Source organism: Plectropomus leopardus, chromosome 9, assembly GCF_008729295.1.
Source record: "Plectropomus leopardus isolate mb chromosome 9, YSFRI_Pleo_2.0, whole genome shotgun sequence".
NCBI lineage: Eukaryota > Metazoa > Chordata > Actinopteri > Perciformes > Serranidae > Plectropomus > Plectropomus leopardus.
Genome location: NC_056471.1, coordinates 12,417,774 through 12,440,391, shown reverse-complemented (window position 1 = coordinate 12,440,391; position 22,618 = coordinate 12,417,774). Strand labels below are relative to the sequence as shown.

Genomic DNA, 22,618 nt, shown 5'->3' with positions numbered 1-22,618 from the left:
AACCACTGGTTGATAAGTCAGTATTATAAATAAAGTTTTTTGTTTTGTTTTTCTGTTGCACCCTGTTAATAGTGACAGTGCCCTCCAAAAGCAAAGACAGAAATAACTGAAGGTGCAATGCTGGTTTCAAAGCAGAAGCTGGCCAAAATGATTGATGCATTTGTAGTGAAATATCTTGCAATAACTTCCTCTTATACACTTTATCTTTTTTTAGTCAGAATACTCTCTTTGGGTCAGAATCTTTTATGGATCTCTAAAACTAATATATGGTTTCATATATACGAGATTGTAGAGTTCTTTATATTGTAAATGAGTAAATTTGGTACACTTATGTGGTAATAAGATGAGGAGCAGGGACAATGTCTGTGCACATGCCCCCTGAGAAACTCCCTAATTGTATTGTTTTTTTACCCACACCTCTCACTGCAAACCATGAAAACAAATGCAATTTCTAAAGGCATTACAAAGTGAAATAACATTTCATAGAAAGACTTTGCAAGACTGCATTATTTCGTAAAGCTACATGACTATAGTTTTTGTATATAACACCATGCTTACATGATTTTTCTAATAAATAGATGTAGAGATGGAGAACTCTAAACAAAAACAGATATGAGTACAGAGCAATTTATATATGACATATTTTATTGGCATTGCTGTTGCAGACATCATGTGCACAAACTCACTCATCCAATATAAGAGAAACAAAATAATATAAATATGAGGTTCTTTTAAAACAGTATTTTCAAGTTTTTTGGGAATATCGGTTGTCAAAGTACACACATCTCTAAATCAGTAAACCTATTGATTTGTACTGCCTGTGCATAACTGGTGAACGTACAGTATGATGTTTGTGTCCTGTATCAAAAGTGACAAAAATTGTAATAAATCATTTTAGATTTATGTTATAATTTTAAGAACACCTCATAAAAAAGGCTTACTCTCTATCATGTTTTAGAAAGTATTAACTCAAGAATATATCTTGGGCTATAAAGGCAATGTAGCACAGAACAAGCAGCAGCAGCAGCAGCGGCAAATGAACAACAACCAAAGAATTGCTGTCTTCAGTTGCAATGTGAAAACTCAAGTAACATTACAGGCTAACATTAGACACCTCCTTTATACACGGTGTATTTAAAACCCAACAGGCTCCAGGAAGGCGGCCTCTGTCCTCTATTTCAGGACCTTTTCCCCCCTGTTGGGGGAAGGTTGGGGGGATGTTTGTGGTAATAGTCTGGTGGGGTGGGATTGGGGCTTGCGTTCATCCCTGTAGGGACATAATACATACTCTCCAGGTAGCTCTGGTCCAGTGGTGGATGGTTGGGGGTCTCTGGCTTGGACCCCTGACCCGAGGGATTTCTGTAGCTGACCCCAGGCCCACCTGGGTGCATTGTTGCTGTAGCAGAAGCCTCGGGATATCGGGGTGGCTGAGGCTGAGCCTGGGGGTGGGCTTGGGGAGGGGGAGCTGCATATGGCATGTACTGCGGAGCAGGAGCGTACATGTTGGGGTTGTGGAGAGATGGGTAGGGGGCTGCTGAGGGAGGATACAGGCCTGAATGTGACATTGCTTGCTGCGGGATGAGCACTTCCACATATTGGCCAGTCTCTGGGTCAAACAACATTTTTCTCAGTGGCTGTACAGGCACCTCAATGTAAAAATACTTCCCAGTCTCAGGATCCAGGAGCACTCTGCGAGGTGGCTGTGCATAGCTGCTCTCTGAGTACAAACTGGAGCTGTCTCCCCCATATTCAGAGCCATAGGATGGCCCCAGGCTTTGAGGGCCACATAGGTACTGGGGATCCATAGGAGGAAGGCCAGGAGAGTGGTTGTGACCATGATCGCTGTAAGGAGCCCCAGCCATGCTTGGAGGCTGTTGTTGGGGGGATCTGTGGACAGGAGGTCGTCGAGAATCGATATGCTGGGGTGGCTGTACCTGGCGGTCAGCAGGGCAAGCCTGTATGAGTGAGGGGTGGGGAGGGCAAGGAGGAGGCTGGTGGAGAGGCTGGTACATGCCTGGTGGCTGGCTTGGACCAAGAGGACTTGATTTGGGAGAGCCAGGCTGGTAGCTCATCGGCTGAGGGTCAGGTCTGCACTGATGGGGGCGGAGAGGGGGCTGAGCCACTGGGTAAGGTAGTGTCTGGCCTGGAGAGTGTGAAGGGGCAGGAGGGGTGAGGTTATGGGGGCTGCGGTGATGGTGAGGAGGGGTGAGACCAGGGTGGGAAGGGCAGCCAGCTGTGCAGGAGCAGGGAGGAGGGCGGGAGGAGGGCTGATAGCGATTTGACCTCCTGGGAGTCAGATCTGGGAGCATGAGTGGACTGAAGCTCTCCCTTTCATCGTAGCTTGGAGGGTCATCTGAGGCGTAAAAACGCATGTCATCTGTTCGTTGGGAGCGCTCGCTGGAGAGCGATCTGCGGTATTGCTGGTGTGTGTATCCTGGCGCCTGTGTTGTGGAAACAGGTGCGGGTTGTTTTGTATTGTTTGAAGCTACCGGCATAGCTTGTTCTTGAGGGTATGCCAACCTGGGATTCTGTGATTGGTTGTCTGTATCCATAACAGCTGGCTGGTGTGGCTGGTTGGTTCCAGCTGAGTCAGGTCCAGGTACAAGGTTTGCTTTCAGGTCAGACACTTGACCTGGGGCTGAGGTCAATCCCGGCCCAGTGGCTGATACTGGAGCTGCAGCCAAAGTTGTGGGTCTTTGTGTATATCTAGAGCTCTGAGGTAAGGCCACTGGCTTTTGTTGCTGACCTCTGTCATTAGATGCCTCTGTCTCTGATGGTGTTGTTGACTGGTATGAGAGATTGGAGCTGGTGGTTGCTGCTGCTTTGCAAGGAGGAGGTTTGAGGCTGGATACCGCAGACACAGCTAGTTTTCTTGTATAGTTTGATGTTGATGTGGACTCACTGGAGATCTTTCTATAGATTGTTGGCGAGGACACTACAATAGTTTGAGGCCTCTCTTCACCTTGTGGTTTTACAGTCGATATTGTTGCCGATGGTTTCTGTGCATCATTTGGAGTTGCTCCTAAATCCGCAGGTTTAAATTTGCAGCTTGGCTTTGGAGGCACCACCGGCTTTTGAGAATTTTTAGCTATAGATTTTACTTCAATGGTTTGAGGCCCGCTGCTTCCTGTAAGGTTTGTGGGTACCTCTTGTTTCTGTGTTTCTTTAGAGAGTGACTTAACCTCAATTGGCTGTGGTTTGAATCTCCGTATTGCAGGTGACCTTGGGGGGAAAGTCGGATCTAGTCTTTTAACGGCTTCAAAATCTCCAAGTTCCTTCGCTTTGGCAGGAAGTGGTGTTTGATCCTGGGAATTCCTCAGCAGAGAAGCACTTTTTTGCTTTGCTGTGTCTTTTAGTGTAGGCTTACTGCCCTCGTCTTCTCTCGTCTTTGTTAGTGTGTCTGTATTATCAGGTGCTGCTGAAGGGCCAGATGTGGTGGATGAGGAGGAAAATGTCCTCTCTCTGTGAGACTCACTGCGCCCTCCATCTGCAGGAAATGTGGTCTGAAGGGGGATCTCTAGGCAGTTCACATGCTTATGTGGAGCCCCTTTACCTCCATTTTGGCTGTCACCCACTACTGCTCCAATGTCAGCTTGGTAGCCTTTTTCCTTTAATAACATGGAAACTGAGTGGCCACTGCTAGCAGGTGTAGTAGGTCCAGGTGAACGTGAAGCAGCTGTGGTTTGGATTGGAATCTCTTCCTGGGCTGGCGATGCAGATGTCTTGGTCCTGTTGGATGCATCCCTGATTAACACTACAGCAGTGGACACCTCTCTTTCCTTACTGGGCTGTTTGGGGAGGCTGCCGAGCATGGGGGGTTTTCTAACCACCAATGGTTTGTCCTCGTTGTCTGGCACTCTATGCATTTCTGTCTCTGATGTTTCTGCTGCCATGTTTAGATCACGTTGACAAGGCTTTGCAATTGCTGTGTCTCCAGTTGTGTAATTAATTGTATTTGCATTTGAGGGCGATTCTCTGCTTACCTCTGTGACAAGCTTTGGAGAAGAATGGGGTTCTTCACCTGGGTACTCAGAATCTTTCTTGCTGCATGGCGTTTTATTTTTGTCTTCTTTCCAGCAAACAGCCTTGTACTCAATTTGCATTGGCTGTGGTCGAGGACTTCCTTTGCTCTGATGAGGTGGAGATAAGGTTAGCAGCTTTACCTCTTCATTCTGTCCCTCTTCCCTCTCCATCCTGAACTCATCTTCCCTCTCCACCCTCCTTATCTCTTGGCTTACCTCCCTCTCCTCTTCTGCTATGACCTCTTCCCTCCTTTCCTCATTAAAAGTTTCCAACCTTTCTTCATTCACATTTGTTGGCATTACAGCACTTGTCGCCTTGAAGGACAGATTATATGTATTTTTCACAAGCCGCCTCACATCTCTGACTTTGTGAATGGGGACCTTTACTTTATTATTTCCTTCTTCCTCCTCTGTTTTGTCATCCACACTGCTCTTTAGCCTTTCCTCCTTTAGATCTGGTGAAGAAGCTTCAGATTTGTTTTCTGCCTCAGGTGTGAGACGGACATTTAGGGAGGCCTTCTTTTTCTCCACTGCTTTGAGCGTGATATCCTGTGTTTGTGACATGTGGGTGTCCTTGGCACCCTGTTGCAGTTGTTTATGGTCCTCTGTGTTTTCAAATTCCTGGTCTCTGTTTGTCACTCTGGCCTGTTTGCTGCCGGCTCCAGTGGCAGAAGGAGCGTCCATATTCCTGGCAATGGCATTTGCTGAGTCACCACTCTCTCTTCCGTCCCATGTTTTACTGTCATCTGCTCTTTGTACTCCACTTCTTGACTGTTTACTATCAAATGGTGCTTTAAATTCAGAACTGTCAGACCTTAAAGATGTGGCACTCCTGCTTTGAGAATCAGTCTCTTCGCTCTCAGTCTGTGAAAAGCTAACACTTCTGCTGCTGCTGGATGAACCTGGCCTATTACTGGATCTCCCTCCAAAGCTTCTTGGTGGTTTGGCTCCATCCTTTGTGCTTGTTTCTCCTCTCCCAGGGACACCCTCAGATGAGACACTATAATCTGACTGAAGGCTGGAACTTAAATTATGTGCATCAGGTTTTGGGGACTCTTTGAGTGGTGCAGCTGCACTTTCTGTTGGTGGGCTGTTTTTCTCAAAAGCAGGGCTCCCTTCTTCTTCTGCCTGGTCATCAGGCTGTTTATCAACACTCTGCATCTTCTTAGACAACACACTCTTGATAAGACAAGTGGCCATCTTGGTTTTGGTGCAGGTTTCATCCAGAGAAGCAGATTTCTGGAGTTTTGATTTTCTTTCATTTTGTTGATTGGGCTCAGGACTGCACTCAGAAGGGTAGCATTCCTGCATTGCTGCTGGTGTGCTGTGTTGTCTAATAAATGTCTCTCTGGAGTGACCCTCTAGAGAGGGGCTTTCCAACATCCCTGGTAACCCTGGACTACTATTTTCACTGCTCTCATCCTGCTTCCCTTCAGCATTACTCTTCCTCTTCAGCTGGATTTGTCTCTTTGGCACTCCTCTTCTAACCCTCCTGGAGTCCTCTCTTTCCACAGCCACATCTACACACTCAAAGCTGCCCATCTCATAACGCCTTGCTGGATCGAGGCCATCTGAGTAGTATGAAGATGGTTGCTGGAAGGAAAGTTCATCATTGTCCAGCTTTTGAGCAGAACCCCTGAAGTCAGCATAGGCCGGCCAGGAGGCACTGACCCCAGCTGGGCTGTCCTGGGTAGATGGTTGAGAAATGTTGGTAGATGAACGGTGGCTGGAGTTGTACATGTCAAGGTAATCTACTTCAGGGCTTGACAGGCTGCGGAAAGCCAAGTCTGTGAACCACTTCACCTCATCATCTGCGTCATCAAGCTCACTCCCCATGCTGGAGCTGGAACTCTGGCAGGGCCTGTTTGCAGCCACGCGTCCAGGAGCACTGCTCTTGTTGTGGGGTGCAGGAGGTTGAAGGCGTCTGCTAGGAACACCACCCCTGGGGTCTTGTTGGGAAGCAAGTCTAAGCTGTTGTTGCTGTAGCTGTCTGGTGGCAAGCAAGCCCTCTGAATAGGAATGCACTGTTGGCAATCCCTGACGGGTCTCTCTGCTTGTGGGAGCTGCACCGCGACTCACAGGCCCTTTTCTATTCCTGGCATTGAATGACAGCTCAACCTGTTCCCCTCTGTAACTGGCGTCCCCCTGCCAACCCTTCCCCTTTTCAGGAACCGGCTCCTCCCTCTTTCTCTCCTTCTCCATCTCCCTTTCCCTTCGATGCTCCCTACCTACTTTTCTATTCTCTTCCAGATGCATTTCCCTCTCCATCTCCAATTGCCTTCCCTGCCTGACCCAGTGGGCCTGGCTATTATTATCAACATAAGCAACATTGGGGATTTCCCTATTTGTCACCACTTCCTTAAAATTTCCACTCAGTGAGGATGCTACAACCTGAGAGGGGCTGCGGCTTCTGTTCTGCCACTGTCTGTATGGTTTCTCAGGGGCTATGATGTGGACAGGTGTAAACCTGGTGAGTGGCGGAGAAGGAGTGCGCCTTCTGTTTACATGGTGGGCCATGTCCTCTGTTATCCGTTCTCTGTTTTCACGTCTAACTTTGGTTGACAGCTGTCTTCTCGCAGGCTCAGGTGTCCAAGATGATTTTAATGAGCTGCTACTTTCAGAAGTTAGGGAATAAGTGTTGAATTGCTGCAGTGGGTTTTCCAGTCTCTGCACAGGTGAGGTGTGGACAAGTGAAATATTTGGACTCTTGTCCTTAGAGACTTTAAGATTAGGAGAGGGAGACTTGTTTGCAAATGATGGATTATTGTAAGTGTCCTCTTTGTGCACAAAGATAGGGCTAATTGTTTGTTTTTCCTCGGGGAAGGAAGCTACACTTGCTTCTGTCTCTGTGCTTTGTTGTTTTAGTGAACTCTCTACCTTGTTCTCAGCTAAGAGAGGTAAATGTGATGCAGGTGACTGATCTGGCACCAATGGTGAACTGCTTTTAATGTCAACTATACCTGGTTTGTCTCCTCTGTCTAATTCAAATAAGGGTGACGCACTCTCTTTTGTTTCTGTATTATCAACAGAGTAGGAATCCGTCTCAACCTCAGTTGTGTTTCTTAGAGGAGGAATAGGCTGTGTATTCTGAGGGTTATACTCTCTCACTGTGGACTGGATTGCCAATGGACACTGTTGATAACAATTCTCAGGAGATGGGGCAACAGGTGATGGATCTCTACTTCTGTGCTGAGGTGAGGGACTTAGATACTTTTCTGATGAAGGGGTTTGATATCTTGGCTCAGGTGAAGGAGTGTGATTCTTCTGCTGAGGTGAAGGTGTTTGGTACCTGGGCTGTGGCGACAGAGGGATTTCAGGCTGCAGGGCAGAGCTTGCAAAGTCCGATATATGAGGTGAGCCTCTTGGTGTGCCAGTGGACTCTGCTATACTGCTCTGTATACTGTCTCTGCTTGGTGTAGGGCTCCTTGCTTCAGGGGACGCAAGTGTCCTATGAAGCTCTGGGGTAGAGAGACGAGAGAGCTCAGGAAATGGGGGAGTTTCCCTGTCCTCTGGCTGAACAACAGAGTAAGAAATCCCTGTAATATGAGGGGACGCAGTGAGGCTTCTTGATGAAGCAAAGTGAGGCTCTAGGAGTGTAGACGCTGATGTTGTCTCCGCTTCAGAAGACCACTCTCTCCTACCGACCTTGGGTGATGAAGCTGTAATCCTGATTTCAGGTGAGGGAGCTGTATGTCTGTGCTCTATGGGAGAGCAGTTCCTTGGTGATGGTGATAAGTTATGACTTACAGCAGGTGAAGACACCTGGGTTCTGCTTTCAGAAGGTGTTGAAATATGTCTGGGAGAGGGAGTTCTTGCCCCGGTTGTAACTGGAGAAGCAGCAGTGAGCAGGCCAGGTGAGGAAGCTGTGTGTCTTAATTCAGGTAAGACACCACTCTCAACAAGCTCAGGAGATGTTGCTATTGAAATGACAGGTGAGGGAGGTGTGTATCGAGGGGCAGGTGTAGACACAGCACTGACAGGTTCAGATGATAACCTTGTGTCTTTAAACTCAGGAGTAGTCGTGGTGTCCCTTTCTGCACTGGAGGGATCAGAGATCAGCTCAGGGGTGGGGGTATGATCTTCAATATCAGGTGTGGAGCCTCTGCTGAGGAGATCAGGGAGTGAGATCCTCCCTCGTAGTTCAGAAAAAGGAGATGATGCTTGAGTATCAGGGGAGTAGGGTCTATTATTCAACTCAGGAGAAGCCAGTGTTTCTTTCAACTGGGGTGATAGCTCTGTGTCAATGAATGAAGGTAAAGGAGATGAAAGGATGGCTCTGGTTTCAAACGCTGATTTTGTACAATCTAGAGAACAATCTCTGGATGTGGGTTCAGGTGAGGAATTGCTGTGCTGAGGGACGTAGAGGCTCCTTAGCTCAGGTAACGATTGAGTGTTCACAGATTCAGAGGAGGATGAGCTGACACAGTTCCGAGGCTCAGGGGAGGGACTTGGAGATAAAGACTGATGCGAGAGGCTATTATGTCTATCTTTGAAAGAGGGAGTGGTTCTCCTTGTTTCAGTGTCTGGCTCAACCTCTCTAGGGCTAGGGGATGATGGTGAGCATCGTTTTTCAGCTGAGGAAGAAGACAAGGATGTTGTTCTACTCTCTGTGCTGAGGGTACAGGGGCGGTTATGACCAGTGTTGAGGATGTCAGATGATGGGCTAGCTGTACTAAGCTGAGGTGCTGGTGATTTGCTTTTTGGATCTAAATTTGGGCTATTGTCCTCAGAGACTTCAGGATGCCCAGAGCTCAGTTCCTCCCCCTCTGACTGCCTCCTCACTGCAGACTCTCTCTGAAACAGGGGGCTGTAAAGTCTTTCTCTTGAATCCTCAAAGCCCTCCTCTCCTTCACTGGAACCCGGCGCTGTGTGATAAGAACCCGAGGAGTCGTTCTGATCATCCACCAGAGGTGATGCAGCAGCTATCCCGTCCACCTCCCTCTGGGAAGGGACAACAGCCCCTACAGCGGGGCTGCTTGAGAGGGACGGTGACTCACAGTCGTCTCCAAAAATGTCACAAAGGCAGGTGGTCTCTGAAATGGCACTGCGCTGACTAGGGACGTTGATGATGTCAAAGATTTCAATGTGGTTGGGGGTGCCGTCACGATGGCAAAGGGAAAAGTTGCGGTGGGGTGCACTACGCAGGAAGGAGTAGCTGTCCCCCTGGAGAGTCCAGCTGTCCATCGCTCGTCCACAAGCTCCAAATTCTCACTGTGGCCTGTCCAGTCTGCTCCCCTCGTCTGCTCTGGGCTCTGCTCCTGGACTGGAAATAAGATATGGTCACCTGGAAAGTGTGTAGCTCATTCATTTATATCACCAGTAACACTAATGAATATCACAGAGAGACAAAGAAAATATTAATATAAAGGCTAAATCGTGCAATGTTTCTATTTTGTTTTCCTTGTCAACTGAAAATGTAGCTTCAAAACTCAAATTTTCTGAGAATACGTGCAGTACACAGATATATTTTAAACCCCAAAGAAGGGTCCAGAACAAAAATATAATGGTCACTCTGCCTTCAAGAGCAGTAGCAAGAAATTTCAAATTTACACAAAAGAATACACAAGATTCACTTTACACCGACTAAAAATACTCCTGCTTAAATGCTCATAAGATTTAATCTAGACATTATATATTACTTGCGACTTGTTTGAATACACAAAACCTGAGAATTAATCAATTTACATGAACATGGAAAGTGACAATGGTCAGATTAGCTTTTCTAAAAACACACCCTATCTCTAAACCATCCACATCGCCTTCTGTGGGACTGATTAAAGAAAGAGAGCCTGCTCATCATGCTACTAGGAAAAGACAGAATGATTGGTACTGTACCTTTGGCCAATGATGAGGCTTTCCCAAGGGCATGGAGTTCCTCTGTGTTGCAATATTTCCCCCTCATCCACCGAACTGTCTCTCGAAATTCACAGCACACTCCACGTTTACAAGCCCTCTTTGCTGAATTGAGGAGTGAGCAGCTCCGTACGGCCCAGTCTGGCAGAGCCACACTGTCTAGACAACTTCAGAATGTAAAAGGCACTGTATCAGACTTGAATAGAAAAAGCACAGAGGGACATCTCGCTCGGGCCCATTACATCCTCTAATGCTTCCATCTCCATTTCTGCCCCTCCCCTCTGAGCTGGCCTCGGGGAAATTGCTTACAGAGTCTAACCTGAATCTTTTTTCTTCTCCTGGCTAGGATTTGGTTGGACATTGGTTTTCCTGTGTGAGCTGGGCTAAAGGGGGGGCGGCACCAGGGGTGGGTAGGTTTATAGTTAGCAGCAGGTGCTGATCCGGCCAGGACAAGTGAGTGCGCCTGGAATCTGACACTTGGAGCCAAATCAGTCACAGGGCTCCTCTATATATAGACCCATACTATCAGGGCCAGATAGCCATAGCTTTAGCTGTTTCCCTGGGAATGCTGGAAGGGGGAAGAAAGGGAAAATACAGAGATCGAAGTACAGCCCACACATTGTCCATTTGACCTCTACACATGATGTTATACTTAACATTAAGGGTGTGGTTAATGTATGCTTGTATGTGTGTGTTTGTGAGTGTGTGCCGGTGTGTGCCGGTGTGAATGATACTGTAAGGTGTAGCTCGGGTACAACAGGTCAAAGGTTAACTGTCAACTTTGACAGGTCACATGCAGAACTCTTGTGCACTGCATGGTTATGAACACTCGGTAAGGTGCTCACACATGTTTTAAAGTCATGCTTTTTTCTTTTCATGTCTGGATATTTCACATTTGAGGATCAAATGTTTTTGTCTCTAATTCACATTTAAGCTTTCCTGTCATAAACACATGCCAAATGTTTGATCAAAGGGGGTTATGTTTTTTTACTGTGCTTATTATTATTGGTACAATAGCAGTACCCTCCAGACCATATTGTGGTTGTCTGGGCATGTTTGATGGTAGGGAGTTTGCATAAGCCCCCTGTCCCTAACGTAATACCTTATGAGATTACCAGCCATTCTCAGTCATTAAGTCACTCAGGGCAAGCCAATGGAAAATCTTCGATTGCAGCCTGACTGAATGTTGCAAAAGGCAGTGACTGAGGGTATATTATATGTGCTGGCACCACACTGAAAAGTCAACCATCTAGTAAATGTTATTTGGCTCTCTTATCTGTCTGAGGTGTCATACATTGCCGCAAGTGCACACATTATTGGTGTGACTGTGGCGTAGTCTGTGACCTTGGCGGATTTGGTTCTAACAAAAGAGTTATATATCATGTTATTACATCATTAACCCTTTGACACCTGGATCTAGATTATTTTTCTTGTGCTGTGTTCAGACTCATTTCACAAACATTTAAACCTCTGAAACATGGGAAAATTTGTTTGAATTCTTTTGAAAACATGGGTGAAAATCGTAACTTGGCAAGAAATGTCCCGCAAAATGCTAAAAATTAGTAATAGGTGACCAAAAGAAATAGTTAGCTAGATTTTAGCAAAAAACAAAAAATCACCAGAAAATAACATCATAGTTTTACTTATATATTAGATTTTTTTTTAGCATTCCCTTAAGGTTAATGTCTTGTTTGTTTATTACTTTTTTTTTTTAAACTTTCCAGTAAAATTCATATAACTTTTTAGTAATGGCTTTTTGTTTTCTGCTTATTTTTAGGTAATTTACTTATAACTTTTTACAAATTTCTTGCTAATGTATGGGCCATTTCTTGTTAAGTTGCATGTCACCTTCTTCCCATGTTATTTAAAGATATCAAGCCAATTTGCTGTGGTTTTAAATGGTTAATTGTGTATAACTGAATTACTGTTAGTAAAGCCCAAAGACTCCTTTTCAAGGATATCCTGTAAATAATTTCATATTTCACTGGAGGCTCTAATGGCATGACAAACATGAATCATCACCTTGCTGAACTCTAAACAGGCACTATAAGCTGAAGATGGCTATGATTATAGCTCATAAATGGGCCTGCACAATCTTTTATGTGTTATAAATAAAAACAGATGTTACATCAAAAACAAAGTGAAAGTGTAAAACATGATTGTTCATAACTAAACAGTTTTAATAGGTTGGAAAGGTCAACATGCATGCATGTGTGAAAGCATTTGTGTGTACTGAGTGTGAGATTGTGTGAATTGAAGTGCACAGAAGCGCTGATATATTTTAACCTCTGCGGTTATGGCAGCACAGTAGACTGGAGGAGGACTCAGAGGGAAAGAATGATGAGCACCTTAGCAATGGGGAGCTTTAGTCTACATCACTGGTAGATTAGTCACACCAGCCTGCTCGAGTCCAACGACCTCACCCAGCCTCAGCAATGCAACACACCATTAAGTCATGCATAAACAATGTGCTGCGTGGACATCCATAAGCAGACAAATGTATATTACTCTTCTAAATCAACGGGCTTGGTAGAGAGACTGATGTGCAGCGTCCACATGTTGAGCAAATGTCAAATGTGGTCTGGCACTGCACTTCCTTATGTGTGAAGATAAATAAACATGACTTACTTTCTAAAATTCATCACAGCTTGTGTTCTCTCTGTGGGATTAGATGCTAAACAAGGGTCCAGTCTCATGATGAGTTATTTAAGTGCCAGTATTTATGACAAACAGTAAGATCATATCAAACGTAAGATCACATTTCCAATCTATCTTTTTTGGACTGACCTAGTTACTCTTCTAGGCCGAGCTCAACACAAGCCACGTTTCTACTACTCAGTGGGGGAATGTATCTAAGTACATTTAGTCAAGCACTGTACTCAAGTACAATTTTGAGCTATCTGTACTTTACTTGAATATTTTAAGTTCATGACACAATTATCAAATTCTTCTCAAATGTCAATATTTGCTGTTTTTACTTGCTTTTAATAATAGCACAAAGCATAATTTTGAGAATTTGACACAACATATTCACTAATTGTGAATGGCATTACTGACCATTTACCTAATTTTACCAAAAAAAGTGACATATGACTTAATCAAGAACATAACAAGCAGATTAATCCTGAATGAAAAGTTGCAGCCCTATTTAAATAAAAAAAAACCCTACAATTTAAGCAATAACATGCTGCGTAAACATTAATGCATGAATAATAATTATAATGTAATGCTATAATATACACCATTTTGCACACACACACACACACACACACACACACACTATGTATATGTATGTGTAAATATATATATATTTATATATAATTAAACAGTATATACACTCACAGTTTATACATTTACTTTTGATAGTGGCGTACATTCTGCTGAAAGCTCGTAAGTAGCATTTTCAATGCAAGCCTTTTACTTACATTGAAATATTGTTACAATTTGATATTAGTACTTTTACTCAAATGAGCTAAATACTTCCTCCATCAATGCTAACAGACTGATGCAGGGCTGACATTTTTCCATTGGGATACTCAGAAGTTGGCATTGCCCTGGTTCCCTTGTGAAAAAGCCTGTGGGATTTTCCATTGGCTTTTGGATCATTGCAGAAAATTAGTTTTGTGGCAAACAAACATTTATGACACTTACATGTTTTATTCATCAAGATAATCTTCACAAATAAACACCACTTTTTTGATTATTTAAGCGTAAATGCAATTGCCAGAAGTAAAGAGCTCACATTAGGCTATAAACAAATTATTCTACAGTTGCGCGACTTCATTTTCGCCACTCTAACGAGGCTGTAAAGCTGTGTTTGTAGTGATTATATTCGGTAGTCCCATTAAGTCACTTGTTAGCAACTGCCTTTTTAAAGACACGTAAAAGCTGTAAATTTCATGAGTGGTGTATTTACAGACGCATTTTATGTCGTAGATCAAAACGTGAAAGTTTCTTTAGCTTGCATTAACCATAGACCCTATTTCGGGCATCTAACCCAAAACCAGTTTAAAAGATTCAGTGACTTTGAGACAAGGGAAACAGGAGTGTTAAAATGCTAACTCATTTCCGCATTTTAGGACTCATTCCTGCAGCACTCTATTGGCAGTAATGTTATATATCATAAATATGTTTTCTTTAGTTTACAGTCACCTGAAAATGAGAATTTCCGTGTTACCTTAGGACAGTGTTCCCTGAACCACTTCTTGAGCAGCACTAGACCTGCATGTGTTAGATCTCCAACACAGCTGATTCAGATGAGCAGCTCGTTATGAACTCTTGCAACTGTCAAGCTGAGGGCCTTTGAAATTGTTTTGAGGGCCACAATTGACCTATCGATAACCCCCGCCCCCTTAGCTCACTCTGACAAACAATTGGTTTGCTGCCTAAACTACAAATGACAGCTGTCAGTGTCACAAACAAAGATGCTATACAGAACTTTAGGGGACAGAAGTCCCTTATTAAACCCAGAAGCCATCAAAAGGGACTTTGCAATGCTGTGGTGTTAGTGTTAGCCAGCCTTTGCTTTCTTTGTAATGTTACAGCTAAGTTAACATTGATAGTTTTCAGTTGGGTGGGCTTTAACTACAACCTTTTGCCACAGTTAACACTGATGTCCAATTGTCAAAGAACAAAAATACTAAGACTAAGTTGAATAGACAACATAATGAGCTACCAGCACGAAGCTGAAGTTGGCCATAACATTAACTTAGCTAACTTAGCTAACTTAAGATAACGCTACCTAGCAAGTTTATGAGGTAGTGTATGAGGTTATGCTTGTCACTTTGCAGCAGATTTTGCTAACACTAAGTTGTCTTACCTTAGAACAAACATAGACATCCTTGTTTATCTTCTTCACGTTGAGCTGACTGTGTGGTCTGCCACACAAACCTAATCCAAAGGAGACACTTTGCGTTGTTTATGTGAAGTTTAGGGAAGGGGATAAAAAACACTCCATAGCCTCTCAGGATACGTCGTATCAGTGTTACATTTACCCCATGCACATCATTTGACCATTTTTAAAAAGTTTTAACTGGATACATTTAAATGAAACCACAGGAAAATCAAAGCTTCTAATGCTTTTCTGTGGAGGTGTACCAGCAGGATGTCCGCGCGCATTGTATGGATGCACGAAATGTGATTGGCTCGTGGCGTATGAGGGCGGGGTTTAGCGAAAGGTCAAGACCCTGGGCCAGACTTTGGATATGTCTGTCCTACAGGTTTGGTACAAGGGAGGCCTTATAATACATCCATGAGGGAGGCGCTTCAGTTCTGTAATCTTACCACTAGATGCTAGTTTATCCTACACACTAGGCCTTTCAATTTCTGGTTATCAGTGAAGGACAATTTTGAGTTACTTGTACTGTACCTGAATATTCAGCCTTTATTTCATGCCCATTTATATTTTTTACTACACTACATATTGCTATACGTACTGGTTATGTTGCAGATTAAGACTTTACATTCATATCATATGACTGACTTAAAAATATGATGCAGATGAAACTACCCAATAATGGTTTTTAAAATGATCTCAAACATTTAATTGAACAGCTATAACATTTAAATGTTGTTTACATGGTGATGCATTAGTATCCTTACTGTGCCGACTTTTTCAGGGTAAATTGTGAAGGCTTCAAAACGCCCTTGCAAAAGAGATAAATCTGATTGAATCATATTGTGTGCGCTAAGCTGTTTGATGTCGCAGAGAAAGTGACTTTTATTGTGAAATGTCCCGTTGAGGCAGAATGCGACACAGGAAGATCCGCATTACGACTGCTGGTCAAGTGTTGCCATAACAGGCAAGTGGCTAACGCTAATGTCTGCTAACTAATTAGCAGGATAGGTGAGTGGCGTTTATTTAAACATATTTTATAATTTAGTCAAAAGGCGATAGATGCTGTACGCGTCGGGGCAGCGCTAAATAATGAAGACGAGCCGGTTGTCATTCTCTCCTGATATTATTTGGGCCTTGTCAGTCAGCAGCTGGCTAACACCAACTAGCTAAGTATCTGCTAGCAATGGCGAGCTTTTGTAGATAGCCAGCCACAGTGATACCGTTTGTTTATGTTAGCTGTGCGGCAGCTTAATTTCTTAAACTACCGCATCGAAACAAAATACACGACTAGTGGTTGGTGGTACTTCGCATTTTTCATCGGTAGTGAGTAACTGAAATACGCAACGCGGCGTTTTAGTGTTTAAATAGAAATATAGCTTACGTTATGATGGTTAGCTGTATTACGGTAACTGCTAGGTGGACATTTTCTGTATTCAGCTTATAAGCGGTGAGTTACAGCAAAGCCAAACAAATCAGTAATTAGATGTTTTTCTAATAAAAACGTAATACTATCTGCGTGCAGACCAGCTGGTTGGACAAAGTCACTGATCAGCATTTGCTTTGGTAACCTGATGATGAGATTATATGTTATATGTATGGTTTAGACGCTAGTGTTGACTAGCGTTAGTAAACACCAGGCCGCAGAGTACACACTGTGCCTGCGTTTAACATTGTTGAGGCCCTGCTAGTAGTTAGCAAACTTTTTATTAGAGCAGTACTGGTTCGGTTTACCCTTTTCTTCTCTTTATGAAAAATGAGAGTCTACTAGATGTCTTTTTTAAACTGTGTAACTTGGGCTGTCTTGGGATTGCCAGTATGATACCAAATATGCCAAATATAGCCAGCAACTGGTTTGTGACATTGAAATAATGTAATGGCCTTATACACTGTTCAAAATAACCACAATCCATACTTACTGGATTTCTTTTGTGTTTAACCCACTGCAACAAACTACAGAGAGCTGTAAACTACAGAAAAAACCAAAGCTTTAATCATCTGGGCATGCACAATTCATCAGCTGGGCCAATAATTTATTATTGGCATGTCTTTTTTGCAAATATATGTTTTAGGTAGTTTTGAAACAGCTTCACCCTTAGACTACACTGACACATATATTTTCCAACATTTAACTGTGATGCCTAATACAAGTTTTTAAAGACAAATTTTAAGCCATTGAAATAATTTATTATGCTTTTGTTATCAGGTTAAAAAATCAGCTGAAAAGATTAGTTGATTGCATGGCCATTGATCTCCTGCTGTTTAAAAAATAGATTTTTTGGTCATTTTTCAAGCCAAATAACCTCATACAACCTTGTTCTATCTGCTCAGATGTGATGTTTTGCTGATTTTTGGTGCCAAGCGTAAACTGAATATCTTTTTGGGTTTTTAGCTGCTCACCAAACAAGAGAAGAGATTTGATAGCCATCACCTTGAGCTTTAGGGAATTCATCATTTTTCACTGTTTTCTGACCTTTTTTTCATTTTCTAACCTTTTGATGAAACAATTTATTGAAAAAGAATTTGCATGTTAATCTTGATAAGAAAAACTAGCGTGAGCACATCTGGTAAAAAAAAAAAAAAAACTCACAAGGGCAGGACAAAAAAATTTACTAATGTGGATAAAATTAGTAAAAGATCCCCACACTGTTAAGTTCCCAGTGGGCAAATTTTATAGTTATCACAAGGCAACTTTTTGATCTACAAGATCTTTGCCTTCTGGAAAAAATAAAAAATGCCCATCAGGAGCTTAACAGTGTGTGGACCTTTTTCTATTTTGATGCATGGTAATCTTGATGAAAAAAATCATAATTGCAGCCCAAACCATTCATAATAATACTGTTACATTGTTATCATATTCTCTAACAACTGTATGGGTACTGGCCAAAAATAAATCCACTATTAATGGGGCTATATTACGTGTTCCCTTTCTTTGACCTGTATTTTTTTTCCTATCCTTTTTTCTCTCTCTTAAATGTAGGTGTTGTTGTTGTGTGTGTGAGTGTTCCAGCCTAAATCATGGAACAGTGTGCGTGTGTTGAGCGGGAGCTGGAGAAAGTGCTTCATCGCTTTGTAATGTATGGCCACCAGTCTGAGGAGAGGCTAGACGAGCTCCTGCGCAGTGTCTGCGAAATCCGAGGACAGCTGGTTGCTTTTGGTAAGAAGAACTGGTGCATACAAGATGACTGAACACTAAAGATATATTTTTGTAAGAAAGAAAGAAAAATCTTATTTTCTGAGCAGTTGTAATGTCTTTGTCCCATCAGAAATTAAAATGGTGCTTTGTTGTGTGCTGTATCCCAATTAATCAGGCACATATTATTGTAGACACTCACATTGAAGCCTTTTGCGTTTTCTCTTTTGCAGGAGTACAAGATGCAGACTTATCAGTCCTATCTCAGACTATGGCGCAGTGTTGTAAGAATATCAAAGAAACGGTGCAGATGCTAGCCTCCCGACATAAGGACATCCATGGCAGTGTGTCAAAAGTGGGCAAAGCAATTGACAGGGTAAGAGGAGGCAGCAACTGTCTTTAACATTCAACATTTAGCATACATATAATTAACCTCTGTTATCCTATTCTACAGAATTTTGATGCAGAGATCAGCGCTGTGGTGGCAGAGACAGTGTGGGACACCCCAGAGAGACAGAAATACCTGAGTGAGACGATTGTGGAGCACTTGTACAGACAAGGGATGCTCAGTGTAGCAGAGGATCTTTGTCAGGTAAGTAACTGAAGCCTTAAAACTAACGTTTGCGGTCTAAATGTATCTCGATTGGCTTTAAGATGATTCTTTTCTAAAATGTGTAAATGTAAATTAAGTCAATCAATATTGTGAGGCTTCAAATGTAGTGTAATCTTTGTTTTTTTGTCAGGATAATTAATGCAAGAATTCTTTATAATTCAAAATAAGCTTGTCTGTTTTCCAGGAGTCTGGTGTAGTTATAGATATGAGTATGAAGCAGCCTTTCCTGGAGCTGAACAGAATCCTTGAAGCTCTGAGGATGCAGGACCTCAGGCCGGCACTAGAGTATGTTTTCTTTTTCTTTTTTCTGCTATTTGTGTCTAGACTGCCATCAGCTCTGTAAGGAGCACAAAATGACCTGCACTATTTTTTCTCACAGGACATTTTAGCTGCTTTATGTCAAAATGAACTACAAGACATAAACCTTCATTCATTCAGTGTAGCACGAGGGATTACATAGAAAAGTTGTTAGAAATTTGCAAAAATACTTAAAACCTCAAGCTTTGGTAAACTCTCAGGCCATTTAGTAGATGTTTAGTAGTTTCTATTTAGATAAGGGTTACTTTGGTAATGCCAAAGATATCTCTTTTGAACACATAATGATAATTAGAAAAATCACTCTTGGGTGTTGCTTGCTATATTATAAGTGTCAACATAGTTAACTGTCCTTATTCATGTCTGTGCCTTATTAGGTGGGCTGTGACGAATCGGCAGCGCCTTTTGGACCTGAACAGCAGTTTAGAGTTCAAGTTGCACCGCTTGTACTTCATCAGTCTGCTTAGTGGGGGAATTGGCAACCAAATGGAGGCCCTGCAGTATGCCAGACACTTCCAGCCCTTCGCCTCTCAGCACCAGAGAGGTATACAGTATACAGTGGCATCATTGTGACATTGCTGACATGAACGCGCAAAGACAGTTAATCTTTGTTGTGTTTCACCATTTTCTCTAAATTTGGAAAAAAAAGTGTAGGGTCTTAGTCTTTTAAGAAAAATTCCCCACAATTTGGGAATTGTATAACAGCAGCCAGGAAGAAATGAAAGTTTTCTTAATGTAAATTCATCATTATTCTGAGGTCTTCCTCACAACACTCATGTTTGTTAGTGTTTTCCAATTCTTTATTTTTTTTGTCCCTGCAGATATTCAGATCCTGATGGGCAGTCTGGTGTACCTGCGTCATGGCATCGAGAACTCTCCGTACCGCAGTCTGCTGGAGACAAATCAATGGGCTGAGATCTGTAACATCTTCACCAGGGATGCCTGCGCTTTACTCGGCCTCTCTGTAGAGTCTCCACTCAGTGTTAGGTCAGGCAAACACACTAGATCTCTCCTCTGTTTTGTTTTTAAAATTGTTACATTGATACTGAAGTTAAGACTTCAGTTGAAACAGTTAATTAGTAGATTTTTCTTTTCTTTTCAATCACCATGTTGTCTGAATGTCTGCACATGTAATGGGTCAATGGTGTGATGTCTGTTTCTCTGCAGTTTTGCATCAGGCTGTATGGCCTTGCCAGTACTGATGAACATCAAGCAGGTGATAGAGCAGAGACAGTGCAGCGGTGTCTGGACACACAAAGATGAGCTTCCTGTAAGTCCCTTTAAATTTCCAAATGGCATCTGATAATGCTCTTTGTCATCATTCCGGTAATTCCCATCATGTCTGTTCCTGTAGATTGAAATCGACCTTGGGAAGAAATGCTGGTACCACTCTGTGTTTGCCTGCCCGATCCTCAGGCAGCAAACATCAGAGAGCAATCCTCCCATGAAGCTCATCTGCGGCCACGTCATCTCCAGAGACGCCCTCAACAAACTGACTAATGCTGGGAAGTAAGTCGGATATACAGCCCAGTTTATTTATATGTGCATGATGGGATAAGGTTGTGTGAGTAGCAATGGTTAAAAAAGTTCTGTTGTATAATCTTGGATCACATTTTCCCTTGCTTCCCTTATGATGTGTGTTACAAAAGTTTTGCTGCAGTGGATACGGTGAAAATGGCAGCAGTCAATAGCAAACATTACAGTTAAGATTGAAAAATAACAAAATATTGGTCTATAAACATGGACTCCTCTCGGCTCTAATCATAGGCCCGAGACTTGTGTTGGCGCTCTGGTGAAAAGTGTTTTTGCAGCACCACTACATTACTGCCAACAGCCAAACCCGATTCCACTGAGATAATTCAGAGTCCGGTAAAGTCTTAACATATTGTGAGGGCGTGCAAAATATTGTGAAGTAACACAAAACTTTCTGTCTTTGGTGGGCTCCTTAACATTCAAATCTTACATACTCATTCCTGGTGAATTATTTCCAGGTGGTTAACCAGAGGAAATTACACAAGCACTGTCTCTGCCAAAATTGCATTCTAATTAAGAGCTATATTCATTAATATGTTTGAAAAACACAACCAGAAGACGAATAGTAAACATGGACTTGAAACCATTAGTGATGATTTCTTTCATGCATTAAAAACTTGTTCAAGCTGCGCAACGTCTCCAAAAAAAAAGAAGCCTTGTTTTAAGCCTGCAGTATTGTGGTGAAACTTACTAAAACCAATGACTTTCTATCAATAAAGAAATCTATTCAAAAACTAATTGCTCATTTTAGAATACGGCTAGCTCTATAATGTGTACAAGATTTATGGTTAATCAGCCGAAACTACCAATAGGATCAGTTAAACAAACAAACCACACACTGTAACATCCTGTTCCTGCTCTCCTCCTCTGTCCTGTCCTCAGGTTGAAATGTCCGTACTGCCCCATGGAGCAGAATCCGTCACATGCCAAGCAGATCTACTTTTGATACCGCACATTTTTCCTCATGAGTAAGGATGAAGTTCCCTGGAGCTCTTTGCATTTCCAGGACCATTTGCTCTGGCCCTTTTTCCTCTGTCCCTGGCCTCTTGGCCTATTATTGTAAGCATTAAGGTTTTATCCCAGTGCTCCTCTGGACAGCCTTGGCCATCCCGTAACCCACCTCGGACCCTCCAACTTTGCGTAGTATACAGAGTCCAGCGGGGATGGTCCGACTACGACCTGTAGTAGAGTGAGGACTCTGTCAGATATGAGAGAATCCTCACGAAGAAGCAAAAAGGTTCATTCATTGAAACTCATTTGCAAATGCCTGCAGTTATAGGCTTATGTTTTTAAAGTATGTAATACTTTATAGTGTTTGTTTTCTCGGCTTTATCAACTGTTTGAGTTGGATGACTGCTTCTTTTTTTTTTTTTTTCCTTTTTTGTGACAGAAGCAGTTGAATGATTATGGATGGGTGAGTGTGGGTAAATGGTATAGATAGGCAGTTTCTGGTTTCAGAATAGTAATAAACTTCTATTATACACGAGAAAACCCACAGAAAAACAAACTGTTGAAGGTTTATTATTTGCTGGTGAAGGGAACTGTGGAGGTCTCGCTCTCAAATTTTGATTGTGACCCATTACTCCTCCATGATGTAATAAAGGCCTCACGTAGCTTGAAAGTCACTGTTGGCTGATGTATCTGTTTGATCAGTAAAACAATTAACTCATCAATGGTGGAACAGCTTTTTTTTGTGACTGACTGCACCAGCAAGATGTTTCCTCATTGTAGAGAAGCCATTTGTCTTGTTCTATGTATGTATTTAACAAACAGTGACAAAAAGGAAACAAAAAATATATACTACTGTGAAATGTGCTTTGTTTCTATTTCTCATTGCAACGACGGCTCATGTAAAATAGTAAATTAAACCGAACAGCGACGTAATCAACTACTGCGTAACTCTCAGAGCTATCAACAGTTCACATCACGATTTTGTCATCGCCTCACTCTGCCCCGCATTGTGTATCCTAAGCTTGCAAGCCATGTGATTTGGAGATGTTAAAGTGGTGTGATGGTAGCCGTATGGTCTGACTTGCAGTGACTGTAGGCTTGTGATTCAGCTTTATTCGTCGTGGGTGGGGAAAGTCCTCTGATCATTGTGGCTGTTGTTTAATATATACTTAGAAAATGCCTCTGCTGCATAGCTTTTATTTCAGGTGGAGTCACAGAAACATTAAAAATCCATACATTTCCTCAGGGCTCATTGTAACACTTCATGCCACACTCTGCAGTTAAAAGTTGTACATTTATATAAGAAGTCTTCAACAAAGATGGACACATATTTCACTGGGTGAGGCTGATAGTTTGGGTGTTAT

The 22,618-nt window shown here is 42.6% G+C and overlaps 2 protein-coding genes across 2 annotated transcripts; one reads left to right on the top strand and one right to left on the bottom strand.

The window, feature by feature from the left end:
* Nucleotides 1-627: 627 nt before the first annotated feature.
* Nucleotides 628-10,222, bottom strand: si:ch73-43g23.1 (mucin-5AC). The gene is made up of 2 exons (XM_042493851.1): nt 9,858-10,222; nt 628-9,285 (listed from the first exon to the last, which is right to left on the bottom strand). The coding sequence occupies exon 2, from the start codon at nt 9,204-9,206 to the stop codon at nt 1,179-1,181; it is 8,028 nt and encodes a 2,675-aa protein (XP_042349785.1). The 5' UTR covers nt 9,207-9,285; nt 9,858-10,222; the 3' UTR covers nt 628-1,178.
* A 5,417-nt stretch (nt 10,223-15,639) lies between these two features.
* On the top strand, nt 15,640-22,118 carry rmnd5b (required for meiotic nuclear division 5 homolog B). The gene is made up of 10 exons (XM_042493790.1): nt 15,640-15,720; nt 17,690-17,866; nt 18,076-18,218; nt 18,297-18,434; nt 18,640-18,740; nt 19,148-19,314; nt 19,592-19,757; nt 19,938-20,040; nt 20,125-20,279; nt 21,186-22,118. The coding sequence occupies exons 2-10, from the start codon at nt 17,728-17,730 to the stop codon at nt 21,247-21,249; spliced, it is 1,176 nt and encodes a 391-aa protein (XP_042349724.1). The 5' UTR covers nt 15,640-15,720; nt 17,690-17,727; the 3' UTR covers nt 21,250-22,118.
* The last annotated feature ends 500 nt before the right edge of the window (nt 22,119-22,618 follow it).